The sequence below is a fragment of the Hylobates moloch genome, unplaced genomic scaffold, assembly GCF_009828535.3.
Source record: "Hylobates moloch isolate HMO894 unplaced genomic scaffold, HMol_V3 SCAFFOLD_7, whole genome shotgun sequence".
NCBI classification, from domain to species: domain Eukaryota; kingdom Metazoa; phylum Chordata; class Mammalia; order Primates; family Hylobatidae; genus Hylobates; species Hylobates moloch.
This window is the reverse complement of record NW_026652282.1, coordinates 12,424,429-12,441,937: the sequence shown is the minus strand read 5'-3', so window position 1 is coordinate 12,441,937 and position 17,509 is coordinate 12,424,429. Positions and strand designations below refer to the sequence as shown.

General features: G+C 37.8%; 2 protein-coding genes across 2 annotated transcripts in view; both read left to right on the top strand.

The window, feature by feature from the left end:
- Window positions 1-6,906, top strand: part of CLTRN (collectrin, amino acid transport regulator) — a 37,322-nt gene extending 30,416 nt beyond the window's left edge. The window contains exon 6 of the mRNA XM_058441406.1: window positions 6,147-6,906. Coding sequence (XP_058297389.1) covers window positions 6,147-6,303 — 157 coding nt within the window. The 3' untranslated portion in view covers window positions 6,304-6,906. The remainder of the gene's footprint in view (window positions 1-6,146) is intronic.
- The window catches only part of ACE2 (angiotensin converting enzyme 2), an 84,651-nt gene that overhangs the window by 5,038 nt on the left and 62,104 nt on the right, over window positions 1-17,509 (top strand). The window lies entirely within an intron of this gene.

The following is a 17,509-nucleotide window of genomic DNA, read 5'->3' as shown; positions in this document are numbered from 1 at the left end:
TACTAGATTTAGTGTCTAGCCACAGCCTAGAAGTAGATGTGTTAGTTATATGGTCAATTTTATGATGGTAGTGATAATGATGATGGTGATAGTGATAGTGATGGTGATGATGGTGATGGTGATGGTGATGAAGTTGATAATGTGATGTGTGTTTTAATAGAAAGAGCACTAAACGAAGACTCTTGGTTTTGGATTCCAGTCTCAGGCTCTGGCATTTGTTAGCTATGTCCTTGAGCAGGTCACATAAGGAAAATGATGATAATATTTTCTTACATAGTGTAATGATGAGAAGACAAAATCAGAGAATATACCTAGTGGTTTACATGCTAGAAAGTGCTATATCAATTTAAGTTACTAGCATGACCATAAAAAGCAGTTATAAAGTGCTAATTTTATATAACCTGGAACTTTGTAGTTTACAAGGACAGTCATGGATACAGCACAATTTCAGATTTACATGTACATACTAGAATTGATGTTGAATCCAGTATATAAATAGACTGTTACAATGTTAGACCTTAGTTGGATCTAAGATCACAACTGGGTCTTAGGAAGGGACCTTAACAATGATCCAAATCCAACCCTCCAGAAACCAAAGCCCAGATAAGTAAAAATATTTTATTGTTTTATTGACCATCCATTCTGTGATAGGAGCTATAGTATGTATTGTGGATGAGACAAACATAAATAACATGGATGGTCCTTGCCTAGAAGGAGATTGTAATCTTATAGTAACAAAGCCAGGTCAAAGACTTAGGACATAGAACCCTAGCTAATGCTCCCAGCTGAGTAGAGTCATTAGTAAATTTGCTTGGTTTGTTTCTAGTTATACTTCTATTCCCATAAGGTCAATAGTAAATAAAAATGCATTTGGATTTCCACAGATCTTGTTTTTCACACAAGGGGATGTGGCTCAGTCAACGCTTTTATATTCCGAAACTTCACATTCTTATAAAGTCTTAATTAAATGAATAGTCTTAAAAATAGAGGTGTAAATAAAATGAGTAATGTCATATCGAATATAACAAGTGTTTTTCTTTGCTGTTCTTAAATATACATACCTGATAAAAATCTAATGTAAGTGTGTTGAGTAAAGCCTGGGGAGAGTAAATAGAGTTCTAGGTCAACTCCTTTCACTAATCTTGTTTCATTCTGAAAGACAAGTTACTCTATGTATTTGAGTGTCAGTTCCTTCATCTGAAAAACAGAGATGAGGCACGTAGTTGTGGCTGAGTGGTTAAAACAATGGATTTGAAAAACAGTGATAATAAAATATGCATAATATTGCAGTAAGAATTAAGTGAGATGATGCATATAAAACACCTAGTCTGATTTCTACCATGTAATAAATACTTAATATTATCATTAGCATTATCATTGCTGTTATATGGCACATGTAAAGCAACTTGCCTACAGTCACATGGTTAGAAAGTAATAGTAACAGGATTTAAAACTAGATAGGTTTGATTTCAAAGTCCATCAATGTCACTGTGCTACAATGCCCACTCAAATCATTCCAGTAATCCTATTTCTCCCCAGAATCATCCAGAGCAATTCTGAGGATGGTCTCGATTCCCCAGTAATTGATTCTGTCCTGTTTGAAAATCATATTTGTCTGTCTTTTATTGTCTTTCTGGCTATTCTTTGGTCTTGGCTCTTTAGCTCTATTTTTTTTTTTTTTTTGAGACGGAGTCTCACTCTGTTGCCCATGCTGGAGTGCATTGGTGCAAACTCTGCTCACTGCAACCTCCACCTCCCGGGTTCAAGCCAATCTGTTGCCTCAGCCTCCCGAGTAGCTGGGACTACAGGCATGTGCCACCGTGCCCAGCTAATTTTTGTATTTTTAGTAGAGATGGGGTTTCACCATATTGGCCAGCCTGGCCTCGAACTCCTGACCTCAGGTGATCTGCCCATCTCAGCCTTCCAAAGTGCTGGGATTACAGGCGTGAGCCACCACGCCCGGCAATCAGCTCTATTTTGTTTGAAGGGGGACGGAAATGCTCTTCCTGCTTTTGGCACCATTACTTTATCTTAGAACAGAGCAAACCCTATTCCTCAACATCCCCTAGCTCTGAGGGCCACACCTGATACTTCTTTTCTCCCCTTTTTTGCCCCTCTTCTCTCTATATTTATGAGATATATAAGAGGTATTCACTCTCAAGGTTCCTAGGAGCTCGTTCCAGGTATTTTAATCAGTTTTTTTCATCCTCTTCCTGAACCCCCTGACATTGCAGGAATAGCAGAGGTAATTAACACTTGATTTTAGTTTTCAGGAAAAAGAACTCATGTTTTTAGCAGAACATCAAATCAGAATGATCCAGAAAGATAGTTAAGTTTTATTATTCTTAGTAAAAGCAATGCACAGGTAGTGAATCAGTTTATTACAGCAAACACTATGAAATGTGACAAAGTGATAAATTACTGTTAGATAACCTTTGAGCTGCTTATCATGTCCACCAAGCAGCAAATTCCTGACACTGCAATTTGTGAAGCCCAGCAATGCCAGGACTCTGCAACTGGATCTAAGGTTGTAAAAGAACAATATGCACCTAATTTGCCACTGACACAGCTCAGTTTGATAAATTTCCACAGCAATTCGCCTTGGAATCTTTTTGGTTGAGATATTATTCTTATTCTAAAGAAGAAAAACTTGTCCTCATTTGTTTACATCTTCCTTTTTAGTCTTTCCCCATTCTTTTGTGATGCCTGATGAATCATTTTTCCTTGTTGCCAGGAAAGGGGCACGAGATTCCTTGTAATGATCATCACATACATCTAGCTCTTCGTCATTTTTCTTCTAACTCTATAAATACTTTTTTTATTAACTGAAGAAACTGGAAAATAGGCACTGGCAATTATTATTTCTAAGACTACTATTGCATTGCCACCTACTTCAGAATGCTTCCTTTACTAAAATGTTTGTAATACAGGTTTCATACTTAACATATACAAATATCAGGGTAAAATTTGGCTGTCCACAATCTATTTATTGTTGTGGAAAATTATTATTCACTCCAAGCCCAGTGAGGAGTGATTTTGGGGGAATTTACATGAGATAGCCATTTGAAATGATAATTTATAAATAGACATTTGCTACTTACAGCTTCATCTTTAGAAGAAACAGTCCTCTCTCTTATAAAGCATTAAAATGAGGAGAGGGAGGATGAGTGTATATGGCGTTTTTCCCTTTCATTGAGTTCATTTTAGGACAAGGACTGTATCTCTTCCATACACATAGTAGACACTCAAAATGTAGCTGTTAGTGAATGTTGGATACTATGAATGGAGGTGATGTGATTGATGGTTATAGAATGTCGATTTCCTTTGCTTTCTGGAGGACGTGGAAAGTGAACAATACACCTATCTACAGGAAGAGGAACCAAAGTGTTCTAATCCTCTGGTCGGTAATTTCACCTGGGAGGATCCTCTCATCACGTTAAAATCTATGTCCACCCCAACCCATGCTGATTGCTGATTGCTGATGCTTGCCATGACCACTGCGGTGTCTTCACCCCAAGGATGGAAAAATATAGCAGCCTATCTTTCCCTAGGTCTCTAGGACCACAACTCCTGACTTTCAACCCATCATTGGGCCAGAAGTTTTATTAATAAATGTTTAAAATGTGGCATCTACAATTCAGTGATTGCCTATTGTGTTTAATTGTGATATTTGATGGTGGCATATACAATGGTAAAATACTTTCAAATTATGACATTGGGATCTACAGAATTGGAATGCCACTTTACCTTTGTTTTAAATGAACAACTATTTGAAATTATTTAATAAACCATCAGCAAAGCCTAAAATACAAGAGATATAAGAAATTTCTTGTGTGTAAAATTCCCTTCCTTCCTTCCTTCCTTCCTTCCTTCCTTCCTTCCTTCCTTCTTTCCTTCCTTCCTTCCTTCTTTCTTGTGGTAAAGCCCGTTCAAGGTCTACTTAGGGCTACTGCCTGAGTAACTTTACCTACAACATTAGTCCATCCATACATACATCTAATTGTTCAATCTACCATCTATCATCTGTCCATCCATCCATCCATCCATCCATTCAGCCAGACAGCCATTAATATATCATCCAGCCAACCAGCAATTGAACTACATTCATTGATTATTTTATCCATCTGTCCATCCACCTTTCATCATTTGTTCAGCCACCCACCCATCTTCTGTCCATCCATATATTTATTATTCAGCTAGTCAGCCATTAATCTACATTCATTGATTCATCCACCCATAGAGTTGAGTGCCTACTCTGTGCTGAGTCCAGGTCAGCTGTTTTGCAAAACATTTTTAAATTTGGATTTTTCTGATTAGGCTCCTCATTATGAGATTCAGGTCAAAACAAATTGGAGGGGGCAGGGCTGGAACACAGGAAAAACATATGTGTGATCTACTCAGTGTGTCACATCAGGACAGACTAATCAGTTTCTTTCATTGTTGGAAATTTTCACTAGATTTCTCTTTTAGCAAAATACAAGTGTCTTTTTATAATTAATATTTTGCTTATGGGGGTGATATCTTGAGACCATGTGAATATCCTGTTCTCCAACCGTCTCTCACATAATGGCTTAGTATCCATTGATAATCCTCATCAGAATCAATTATTATTATAGTGGTGATTTTCGGTTCCTATTACTCTTTCTATATTCGTTGGCTTTCTTCTATAAAAAAAGAGCTTTCTCTTTTCTCCACTTTCTTCCACCATATTCTTTATTTTTTAAATATATACAATTTTTATGTCAATTACACCTCAATAAAACCGACAGGGGAAAATGATATAGAGGACAGGAATGGAGTCAGGAAAGTAATGTGGGTGGGAAAAATGATTTTTTTAAGTATTTTTTTTAATTATACTTTAAGTCCTAGGGTACATGTGCACCATATTTTTTAAAGCACATTCTCATGCAGGACTAATAGGAATTCCATCTCGGTCATGACTGGGGCACCTTCACCATCTCCTCACCTGTCAGAGACTCACCAGGGTTCTGAGGGACTCTCATAGTGGTGGGACTCTACCCTGGTCACCACTGCAGTGCCCAACATCTCAGCCAGATGATCTCTTTGTTTCTGCTATTTGGCATTTCCACAAATTCCTGGGACAAGACAACCCTTTGGAAGTCCAGGAGCCTCATGCCTAACCTCATGCCTCCATGGTGTCACCATGGGGTGGTGATCCACCATCTAACCTGTGATAAGCCTTAGGGAAACCCCTCCTTCTGGTTACCTAGAGGCACCCACCTCTCTTTTTTCTTTTACTGCATGATATCAAGCATAATTGTCTCATTGTTTTAGTCTTTCACAAAAGACAGGAAAAACCTTTGAATTTGAGTCTACTGTTTTCCACACTCCAAAGAAATATTACAGATCTGCATATTACTTGGGTTGGGGTCAGCAAGGTCTATAAAGAGTGAAGCTATGAGAAACTCAAGAATTTATCCTGTCATACGGAATTTTTGGAGTGACTTGGAATTATAACTACAAGTTGTAAAGTAATTAGGGAAAATGTGTTCTGAGTTCCAAAATTGTGACTTGCAAATTAACACAATTATTTTGTAATGAGTAGAGCCAAGCAGCAATATTTGAAGTTTATAGCACTTACTTTCTACAAAGTAATGTTAATTTTCTTTCTGATAGCTCATTTCTATTTGATTTTCACTCAACATTTTCAGACCATTAATTTGTCAAATCCCAAGAGAGGAATTTATTACTTTTAACAATTCAGTTGTTAATAAGTTGTTCTCCTAGAGATGGATTTTAAACTTGCAAATTTATTATACATTTTCTTCACATTGCTTCATGCAATTTGTGTATGTGAATGTCTATGTGTATATATGTGCATATACACTCATTCATTCATATACATATTCATCTATATTGCTTTTAGTATTCTAAATAAGACCACTTGTTTTGATCACTATGTATATGTCATCTATACAGACTTCTCATCTTGATAGTATCCTTTCACCTCACCAACTCTTTATGGTCTTTGAAATTTGTTTGAAAATTACACAATATCATTCAATTATTTCATTGTTCTAAGGTTCCTATTCCCCTTCCTGTTCTCCATGTTCATACAGAAGACCATATGAAACCATGGTTATGGTCCTTCTAGATGCCAATCACTCTTTTTTATGTGCTTTTAGAAAGAACAAAGAACCATCTGAAGTGGATGACGCTGAAGATAAGTGTGAAAACATGATCACAATTGAAAATGGCATCCCCTGTGATCCCCTGGACATGAAGGGAGGGCATATTAATGATGCCTTCATGACAGAGGATGAGAGGCTCACCCCTCTCTGAAGGGCTGTTGTTCTGCTTCCTCAAGAAATTAAACATTTGTTTCTGTATGACTGCTGAGCGTCCTGAAATACCAAGAGCAGATCATATATTTTGTTTCACCATTCTTCTTTTGTAATAAATTTTGAATGTGCTTGAAAGTGAAAAGCAATCAATTATACCCACCAACACCACTGAAATCATAAGCTATTGATGACTCAAAATATTCTAAAATATTCTTCTGACAATATAGTGTATAAATGTGGTCATGTGGTATTTGTAGTTATTGATTTGAGCATTTTTAGAAATAAGATCAGGCCTATATATATATTTTCACACTTCAAAGACCTAAGGAAAAATAAATTTTCCAGTGGAGAATACATATAATATGGGGTAGAAATCATTGAAAATGGATCCTTTTTGACGATCACTTGTATCACTCTGTATATGACTAAGTAAACAAAAGTGAGAAGTAATTATTGTAAATGGATGGATAAAAATGGAAGTATTGATATACAGGATAGAATTTTATCCTGTTATCACACAACAGTTGATTATATATTTTCTGAATATCAGCCCCAATAGGACAATTCTATTTGTTGACCATTTCTACAATTTATAAAAGTCCAATCTGTGCTAACTTAATAAAGTAATAATCATCTCTTTTTGATTGTGTGACTGATTATGGTCTGAAATTTATTTTCACACTGTGGAACATAGTCTTGTTTTTATTAGTTATCTTTAATCTGCTCTACAACCATAGAAATGAATTATTTTTGTTGTGTGTATCCTTGTTTGAAGACACCTTGTGGTTTTTAGGTTGATTCTATTTCCAGATAGGCCATGAATAATTCTAAATTCTAAGAACAGTGATTATACATTTATTAATGAAAATAAAATTTGCGACTCAATTTCCCACTGCTATCACCCATAGTTAAAGTTACAGCAGTAGTCTCTAACTCACTTCCCTGCCTCCAGTGTGCCTCCTTGCATACAAACTCTAAGATAGGTAGCTGCATACAGCAGGTTTATTGGGGCATGCGCTCAGGAGATACACCTTTAAGAAATGAGGAAGGCAAAGTGTGGCGGACAGATGTTAAGGTGGCCCGTATCATTCCCATCTCTTGGTGTTCATGCCTTCATATAATCCCCTCCCCTTCAGTGAGTATGGTACCTGTGGCTTGCTTCTAATGAATAGAATACAATAAAAGTGATGAGATGTCACACTCCTGCAATTACTTTATATTATATCTGAGTCTGTCTTGCTAGCAGATTTGTTTTTGAGATCTTCTTGCTGTCTTGATTCAGTAAGTGGCCATGTTGGGAAAGCCCATGTGAAAGAAACTGTGGTCAGCTTCTAGGACAGAGGTGTCCAATCTTTTGGCTTCCCTGGGCCAAATTTGAAGAAGAAGAATTGTCTTGGGTCACACAAAATACACTAACACTAACAATACCTGATGAGCTAAACAAAATTCGCCAAAAATGTTTACGAATCTGTGTTGGGCCACATTCAAAGCTGCCCTGGGCTGCAAGCGGCCCGCAGGCCACAGGTTAGACAAGCATGCTCTAGGAATTGCTGGAGACCTCTAGGCACCAAGGACAGCCTCCAACCAACAGCCATCAAGAAGCTGGGATCCTCAGTCTTACAACAAGGAAATGAATTCTGACAACAACTGGAGGAAGCTTGGAAGCAGATTTTTCCCCATTCAAATCTCCAGATGAGAATGCAGTCTGACCTACACTTTGCAGCCTGAGCAGAAGAACCAGTTAGGCTGTGCCCAGACTCTTGACCATGGACACTGTGAGATGATAAATGTGTATTTTTTTAAGCTGTTAAGTTTGTGGCGGCAACAGATAACAAATAGAGTAGGATTAGGCAGAGGGAGAAACAACCAGAAACATGGTTACAACAGAAGCCTCAGCCAATCTTTCAGGAAGCTCAGGAGCTGGGGCTATTCCTGATTGAGTTAAGGGAGCAGGGCCTTTGTATCTCCACATTGGCCAGGCATGCCTGTGGGTGCCTTCTGGGAGAGGGTCTATCCTTGAAAAAGGCAGTTCACTGTGGCTGGATGCAATTCCCATTGAAGGACTCAGCTGTGAGCCTTCAATAGCCAATATTCTTAGCTGCTAGGGATGGGTGTATTGGCCTAGAAGAGGGAGCCCAGAAGTCCCCCTAGAATATCTACCAATCCATTGTCTGTGATACAGCCTGAATGAATGAATGCCCCAAATGTAAACCTGGTCCTGTTAGTTCCTAACACAGACACTTTTAAATGGCTTATCATTATCCTTAGGCTAAAGCCGGACCCCTTAACACAGGCCCTGCTAAAGTTTGACACCCCCTCCACCTCCACCTCCCTCCCTATTTTCATCTCTCACAAGTTCTCTCTCTTCCATCCAGTCATACATAGATCTCTCACTTTCCATCTTTTGAACAGGCTGTTTTCTCTACCCTACCTCTCAGCCACTCTTGTACTTTGTTCTTAGGGTCTTTCTCATGTAAACATTTTGATCTCAGGAAGTCTTTGCCAGACATCCGGGATATGGGCTGCTAGAACACCCAGATAATTATACTCATCTCATTGTACTATAATTATTATTTTTAAATATATTTTCTATAGAGGAAGGGGACCACAAAGGCAAGAGTGTTTTAGGGCCCACAAAAGTCCTAATGCAGTCTTTTCTTCATAACATTTTTGTAACCCACTTCACTTTGCCCTTGACCTCCAACCAGTTAGAATTAACTATTGCTTTGTAATTTGATTATGTCTACACATTTTTATTTATAATGATTATAACACTTCATTTTTTATACTTGTTTATATGTTTGTATCTTCACACTAAATATAATACTCTTAGAGGTAGTGTTCAAGTCACTTAGCAGAGTGCCTTCTCTCCATTTCCTTATTTTCTCCCTTCTTTCTTTTTATTATTATTATTATTATACTTTAAGTTTTAGGGTACATATGCACAACGTGCAGGTTTGTTACATATGTATCCATGTGCCATGTTGTTTTGCTGCATCCATTAACTCGTCATTTAGCATCAGGTATATCTCCTAATGCTATCCCTCCCCCCTCCCCCCACCCCACAACAGGCCCCGGTGTGTGATGTTCCCCTTCCTGTGGGAACATGTGTTCTCATTGTTCAATTCCATGTGTTCTCATTGTTCGATTCCCACCTATGAGTGAGAACATGCGGTGTTTGGTTTTTTATCCTTGTGGTAGTTTGCTGAGAATGATGGTTTCCAGCTTCATCCATGTCCCTACAAAGGACATGAATTCATCATTTTTTATGGCTGCATAGTATTCCATGGTGTATATGTGCCACATTTTCTTAATCCAGTCTATCATTGTTGGACCCTTCTTTCTTTCGTTTATCCTACAACATTGAGCAAAACCAAACACAATCCATGCCCTCGTGAAGCTGAAAGTCTTTGTAGTCAGAGCTCAATAAATGTGTGCTAATAAACAAGCACATGAAGTGGTAGCTGTTGCAAGCTCATAGTTTTATCCCTTCTGGGAGCAAAGCCTGCCCCTCTCTCTGTAAGTGGAAGAAGAGTTTGAATATGTGGGTAGAAGATCTTTTACTTGAACACCATTTTGACTTGGGAACCATATGCTATTTAATATTAGTAGGCTTCCTTATTTTTAGAAAAGGAATGAGATTTGACCTGTTGGTTGACAAGATGTGACTTATTAAATAATTATTCTCTATCTTACACTCTTTTGAGTGGTATACTTCAGGAGAATAGTTTGACTTTGCATAGAGAAGTCTTTAACTGGTGAAACATCAGCTGAATTCAATCAGTGTGTGCTAGGAAGCATAATCCAAGATATGCATTCTCAACAGAGTGTAAATTGTTCTTGGTGGGGAGAAAAAATTTGAGATACTATAGTGGTTTGAGTGGTTTGTAGTTGTATTAGTCCATTCTCTCACTGCTGTAAAGAAATACCTGAGACTGGGTAATTTATAAAGAAAATAGGCTTAATTGGCTCACAGCTGTGCAGGCTGTAAAGGAAGCATAGCCACTTCTGCTTCTGGGGAGGCCTCAGAAAGCTTCCAGTCATGGTGGAAGGCAAAGGGGAGCCAGGTGATTCACATGGCAGGAGCAGGAGAAAGAGAAACCAAGGGGGGAGGTGTTGCACACTTTTAAACAACCAGATCTCATGATAACTCACTCTCATGAGAACAGGACCAAGAGGATGGTGCTAAATGATTCATGAGATATCCACCCCGATGTTCCAACCACCTCCCACCAGGCTCCACCTCCAACATTGGAGACTACAATTCAATATGAGATTTGATGAGGACACAGGTCCACATGGTATCAGTAGTCCTCCAAATGATCACAGTATGTAAGCAGATAAACAGCATATCTAAGATATTAAAATTTCATGGGATAACTATTAAGAAAAAGGTCTAAAAGGCCACAATAACAAAAAGAAGATTGAGAAACACTGATTCTAGATGTTTCTTATTTTGAAGGCATGAGACAAACCCATTTTGATGACGAGACCATTTTCTTCACTATTTATTCTGGTGCGGAGGGAATTTATTCCACTGGGGGAAGGTCTGTTCCACTAAATATCCTTATTGGAAAAGTTTTCTATGCTAGCAAAGATGTTCTGTAACCTTGACAATCAATGTAACAGCAAATAGAGCTTATATCTCCTGCCTACTGCCTTTGACAAACACTCTGGGTAATTAGAGAGCAGTCAATCATCAACCACACCTCTCACTTTTAATTTAATGATCCAGTAATGTGCCATGAGGGAACACATTGTGAAGTGATATGTACTGGAAACAAAATGTTGTAAAGGAAGTGGAAATATAGCTGTCATTCCAGTTTCCAAGTTCCTGGCAAAAACTACTTGATGAAACTGGAAGGACAGAAATGTCTGAAAATCAATTCACTACAGAAAGAAAATGCACTGGGATGGTAATGTCTGGATTTGCTTCACAGAAGAAATGTAAACGCAGATAACTTTTTTTTTGGTGTAGTTTCATCATCTATGTTTTTCACAAGAACTAACCATTAGAAAATATAAAAGAATTAAGCAAGTTATTGCATATAGAATGATAATGATCAGACTCCAGTTACGAGTATCACTACACAGATTATGCACATTTTTCATCATTCCTGGATGAGAAATAGGGAATAGGAGAGGACACAGATTAAAAACCAAAAAGCAAAAAGAAACCCAGAGCCCAAATTCTCAGTCCTTATTTCAATTCATGGGGCCCCTTAGCATAATATTTTGTTTCCCATTTTACATCTTATTTTCCTGTATAAAATATTCTCAAGGTTAGTTACATAACCAAATGCACATTTTCTTCCCTTCCTTCTTCCCTTCCTTAAAAATGTGTTGAATGTCCCACCACTTTATTGAAGACACCATGCTAGATTCAGATAATATAGAGAAAGAATGTCCTATAAGGGACCCATTCATTAATTATGATAAAATTAATTACTTTTATCATAAGTAAGTATTATCATTACTAAGAATATCATTATTTAAAAAAATTTTGGCTTGAATGAATGATTTTTAGGTGTTATTTATTGAGTTATTCTGCTCTTTATTTTCATAACATTGTTCTAAAAGGGCTTTTATCTTATTCTGGGCACAGAATAAGAGCCAATTTATAATACACGACATTCATCTTTAAAAAATTATTATAACACAGTAGGGGCAGTAGGGGGATGCAAGTAGTTTGTGCAAGTCTTTATAGTGGTACAGGCCAGTAGGGGAGAGTTTGGCCAATAAAAAAATGACAATTGTGTCTCTAGATGTAATTTTTCCGTAATTACCCTTTGATGTCACTTATATTTTTTGAAAACTGGTGAATACATAAAGTAAATATGCATGTGAGGTGTTGGATGAAAGAAGACATTTAATCAGATCCAGAGAAGGTACATTTTTCAACTGTCTGATGTCTTGGGACCCAATCTGGCAGTAGGATCCCAGAACAACAGAGCTAGGGCATACCCAAGACCTTTGGAAAGGGTGGAGCAAGAACTCTTGGGCACGGCATAGAGCAGAGGTGAGCGCTAGCCACCACAGGCAAGCAAGCCTGGAAGGTGCCTTTGTCCAGTGCCTTGCTACAGTGAACAGGCGGCCCTTATTTGCAAAATTTAGCAAAAGTTTAATTAAGATTCATGTCTTAATGGTTCTTGGAGTCGCCTGGACTCCATATGTCATCCTAAGCCATTGGCTCATAGCCTGCCACATTTAATGATTTATGAAGTATTTGGCAATATTCAGTTTGTATCAAGGTTGCATTTGAAAACTTGTGAGGTGGAACTATATAAAATTACTGCTATATAATCATTTTGACCCACAAAATGGCAATTTGAGGCACAAAATGCCTCAAGCTATTAGTTTGCTGGTCAATCCTTTGGAATTTAGGAAAGATATTTCCCTATATAAATAGGTTTATGCTGATACAGCCATCAGGCCAAATCACAGTAACATATTATCTCACAATATATCTGAAATATTGCACATCTATTCATAAAACATTAGAATACAAACTGTTATAATGCCAGCAGTGTAATGAAAACAAGCAAAAGAGAACACAATTTAATAAGAATCAGCTTTTACTGTATTTTGTCAGTGCTTAAGGAAAAGCAGCGTTTTTAATTTTTAATTTTTTTCATTCTCTTCTGCCAAAAATCCAGATTTTGATGGGAAAACAAGGAAGTACATGGAACTAGTAAAGGAAACTTACAGGCATTCTGAAGACTTTTAAAGGATATTGACCCTGGTTAATTAAAAAATAGATTGGCTTCACCACCATGCACTTGCTCCTCAACTCTTTGCATTCCGACTTCCATTTCCACACCTTGAGAAAACTGTTTCCTCAAAGGGCACTGTGAATTTCTGGTTGTCAAGGTCACAGCTTTTTGGTCCTCACTCTCCTAAGTCTGTTTGAAGCATTTTACAGTGTAGGGCACCCTGTCACCCTCTTTGACAGAATCTGCCTTCTTGGCTTCTGGGATATGGCCTCATCCTTTTACTTCTTCTGTCTCTCTCCCGGACCATTTCTAAAGAAGCTAGGGAAAAAGTTGAAAGAGAAAGAAAGAAACGGGTGAAAAATTATGAGTAATATTGTGTAAAGTGTAGTTGAGCTCTCAGTAGTGAAAGAAAGAACCGAATTGCATTTTGTGCATAATGAAGACAATGGAAAAAATACTTGGGGTTAATGGTTCTGTCTGCTGACCACTAATAGCTTGATTGCTATCCAGAGAAGCTTCGAAGTAAGAGAAAAAAAAGTATGTAGGTAGTTATTCGAATATTAAATGACTGGTTGCTTCACATAGTGAAAAAGAGCATGAGGACCAGAGGAAAACATAGCCACAATCCCTTATATGCAACTCTAAAATCCAAAAACCTCTAAAAACTATTTGGTGGCAACACTTGACCTGAGCAGACATAATGCTCTTTATGATCTTCATTTGTTATGTGTAATGGTCTTTATTTATTGTACTAAATGATACCATCATATTACTGAATGCGGAAATATTCAAGTGTTTGGTGTTAGGATGCTATCCCAGATCCCACTGGGAGTAGACGAATATACAGCATATGTACAGCACTACCTTGCACTGCCTGAATTCTAATACTAACACTACCATTTACTAACTGAGTGGCCCCTGGTGAGCAAGGTTTCATAAAAGTGGAGAGGAGGCAATCCAGTGAAAGAACTAGTTCCCATTTCATATCAATAGACTATCTTTAGAAAGGAACTAATAGTTGTTCTATATGCCCAAAGAGTTATTGTGAGAGTAGGATGAAATAATATTAAACCATAAAATTAGTAAAGAAAATGTGATCTGTAAGTGAAAATTTTCTTTATTAAAATTGATATTGAAATTATTCAACCTGAGGCCATAAAGAATAAGGAAAGGGTTTACTTAAGGGAAATACTTTGCTATATGAATATATAATTGTTCCTATGATGACTAAATATTTAGAAGTAGGATAACCTATCCATCTGGAAAAATGCAACCACACATTGATCTTCTCTGCTAGGGAGTGTAATGTATCTATTTGAATTTTCAACACAAAGAAATTAAACAAGACACTGCAAAACTCTACTAGTATATTTGCAAAAAACAAACTGCAGAGAGAGAGAGAGAGAGAGAGAAAGAGAGCACGTGCGAGAGAGATTGAAAAGCTAATTATACCAGTATTAACTTCCATCCAATCAGGTAATGACGCATGTTTTAAAATGATTGCTTTTTTTTCTGACCATGACTGTCATTGCACCAGTTGACATTTATTGAATCAACTGGCTTCCCAATCAATTCAGTTAAAAAACAGTTTATCTGATGGATGGACAAGCTATTTTGTTAAATTAACTAGTCAATATGGTAAAACTTTGTGGATTGGTCAAATTCTAATGCTACTTAGACTGTCTTATACTGAGGATTGGTGCCTCTGACTTAATCTGCCAGGTATGTGGGGGATGACTCACCTGTTCTATTTCTTCATTGCTTGGGGCTCCTGCAAGCAAGAACTCAAAGGTCCTTGAGAGGACAGAGCCATAAGCCAGCAGGGGAACAATTTATTGCTATGATAAGCCTTTTGGCTTTCATTTGGGACAATTCCAGGTGATATAATGTGCTCTTTTTAGAGCTAAAGAAAATTTAAACCAATGACTGTAAGAACTAACATCTGCTTGCACAAAAGTGACAGAGGTTTCCCAATGTTAATGTCTCTGCCATCATTGCAATAGCGATCGAGGCCCTTATTAAATTCCCATCACATATTATATTTATTTACTAGATTATCATCTGCACAGCTATAAAGGGGGAATACCAAGGTTCATTTTAGTAGTGCAATGATTGCAGAAAGCCTCAGGTTACAGTTTTGAATGCGTTGCTTTGACACAGCACATTTCAATAGATCGGCAAACAAAACACAATTTACAAAACTTCCCCAAGGATTATGCTAGAGTCCTTTTGTGGGGAGAGAGGTGGGAAGTTGAGGTTATTGTGAGGGGTTAGAAATCAACGTACATGGCAGTTTTTTTCATAGTTTCATAGTTCTTTTTATCTTTGGGCTAAGAATTCAAATAGATACCTGATATATCTACGTATTCCCTTCTACCACCTTCCTGCGAGATCTATGTGTCTTTCCAGATGGATAGGTTATCTAACTTCCAAGGTTTAGTCATTGAGGATATGAATATTTATATATATATATAAAGTAAAATATGTTTCCTAAATAAATCTTTTTTTTCCTTTAGTTTGTGGACTGGAGTAGTTTCAATATTACTTTGTATAAATAACATAAAATTGTGTTCACAGGTCTCATTTTATTCATTAATTCTTACTGTTTCTCATTATTTCATTTAACTCTAACTACAATTAGTAATACTTGCTTTATCCCTTTGGATGGCTATTGTATCTCTTTGGATCTCCATCCAAAGGGATAAAGCAAGTATTACTAATTGCATTCAACAAAAGAAGAAACAGAGGCTAAGCGAATTTAAATATGTTGCCTGAAATCATACAGCATTTAAAAATGTTCATAGGTTGTGTTATAGGATTCATAGTGATTGATTGTTTTTGTTTCTATTTTAAATTATTATTGTTCTATTTTTACCTTATGCCCATTTAAAAAATACTTTGTCATTGACATGATTTGGATGCTTGTCGCTTCCAAATATCATGTTGAAATATGATCCTCAATGTTGGAAGTGGGGCTTAGTAGGAGGTGTTTGGGTCATGGGGTCAGATCCCTCATGAATGGCTTGGTGCCTTCCCGCACGGTAATGAATTCACGCAAGACCTGGTTATTAAAAAGAGCCTGGCACCTCTCCTCCTCCTCTTTCTTGCTCCCTCTCTTGCCATGTGACACTCCTGCTCACCCTTCCCCTTCCACCATTTGGGTCGGGATCCCAAAAGCTTTTACTTCCTGAGATCCTGGCCAGAAGCAGATGCTGTTGCCATGCTTGCACAGTCTGCAAAACCATGAGCCAACAAAACCTCTTTTCTTTATAAATTACCCCGTCTCAGGTATTCCTTTATAGAGATATAAAATGGACCAAGGCAGTCATCAACTCCTCTTCCTGGAATAACTTGAAGATATCATCTTCACCATACCAGGTGTATACTCAATGGAGAATAAGAACTGGGATTGGAATGTCTGCAAACTCATGACTGAATAATGTGCAGTGGGGTCGCCAGAGTGAATATTGATCCAAACCAAACACAGAACCATGGGCAGTGGCATAGAGAGAAACCAGAATCTTAGACAATTTGGGTGTATTTCACAACTGGACATTTTAAAATGCGGATTATAGTTGTGCTTTAGCATTTACATAGCACTCTGGTCAATTGTTTGTTGGCTATTCCTGTGCTATACCTTGGTTGAAGCCATTTGTTGTTTATCATTTTTTCTTTTCTTTTCTTTTCTTTTCTTCTTTTCTTTCATTTTTTTTTTTATTTGAGTCAGAGTTTCGCTCTGGTTGCCCAGGCTAGAGTGCAATGGCGCAATCTCAGCTCACTGTAACCTCCGCTTCTCGGGTTCAAGTGATTCTCCTGCCTCAGCCTCCTGAGTAGCTGGGATTACAGGCACATGCCACTATGCCTGGCTAATTTTTGTATTTTTAGTAGAGATGGGGTTTCACCATGTTGGCCAGGCTGGTCTTGAACTCCTGACCTCAGGTGATCCACCCACCTTGGCCTGCCAAAGTGCTGGGATTACAGGCGTGAGCCACTGTGCCCGGCTGTTTATGCTTTTCTTGTGAGTAATGCAGGGCATATTTCAGAGGCTCTGGCAAGACTATATCCAGAACTACAACACTCCTCATCCTCTCGGTATTGAGCCAGGTTTAAGTAGAGAAAGAAAGCGCTGACATATCACGTTAAAACAGAAAACCAGACCATATTATTTCTTTACTCAAACTTCTCCATATCTCCTCATCTCTCCCAGGGTAGAAGCCAAAGTCTTTAAATAGTAACCAGGCCCCACACAATCTTTTCTCAACCCTTGTGAACCCCCTACTATTTTTCATTATAAAAGTTGTCATACATAAAGAGAAGTTGGATGAATAGTACAATGAACACCCATATATTTACCAATTTGATCTAACAATTCAAAACTAACATTATAAAGGGCTTGGAGAGATGGAGTCCTGGGAGGGTTGGGAATGAAAAGAGAGAGGACCTACCAGGTCAGACTGTTAGAGATGGAATGCAAGGTGGGCTAGACTGCCT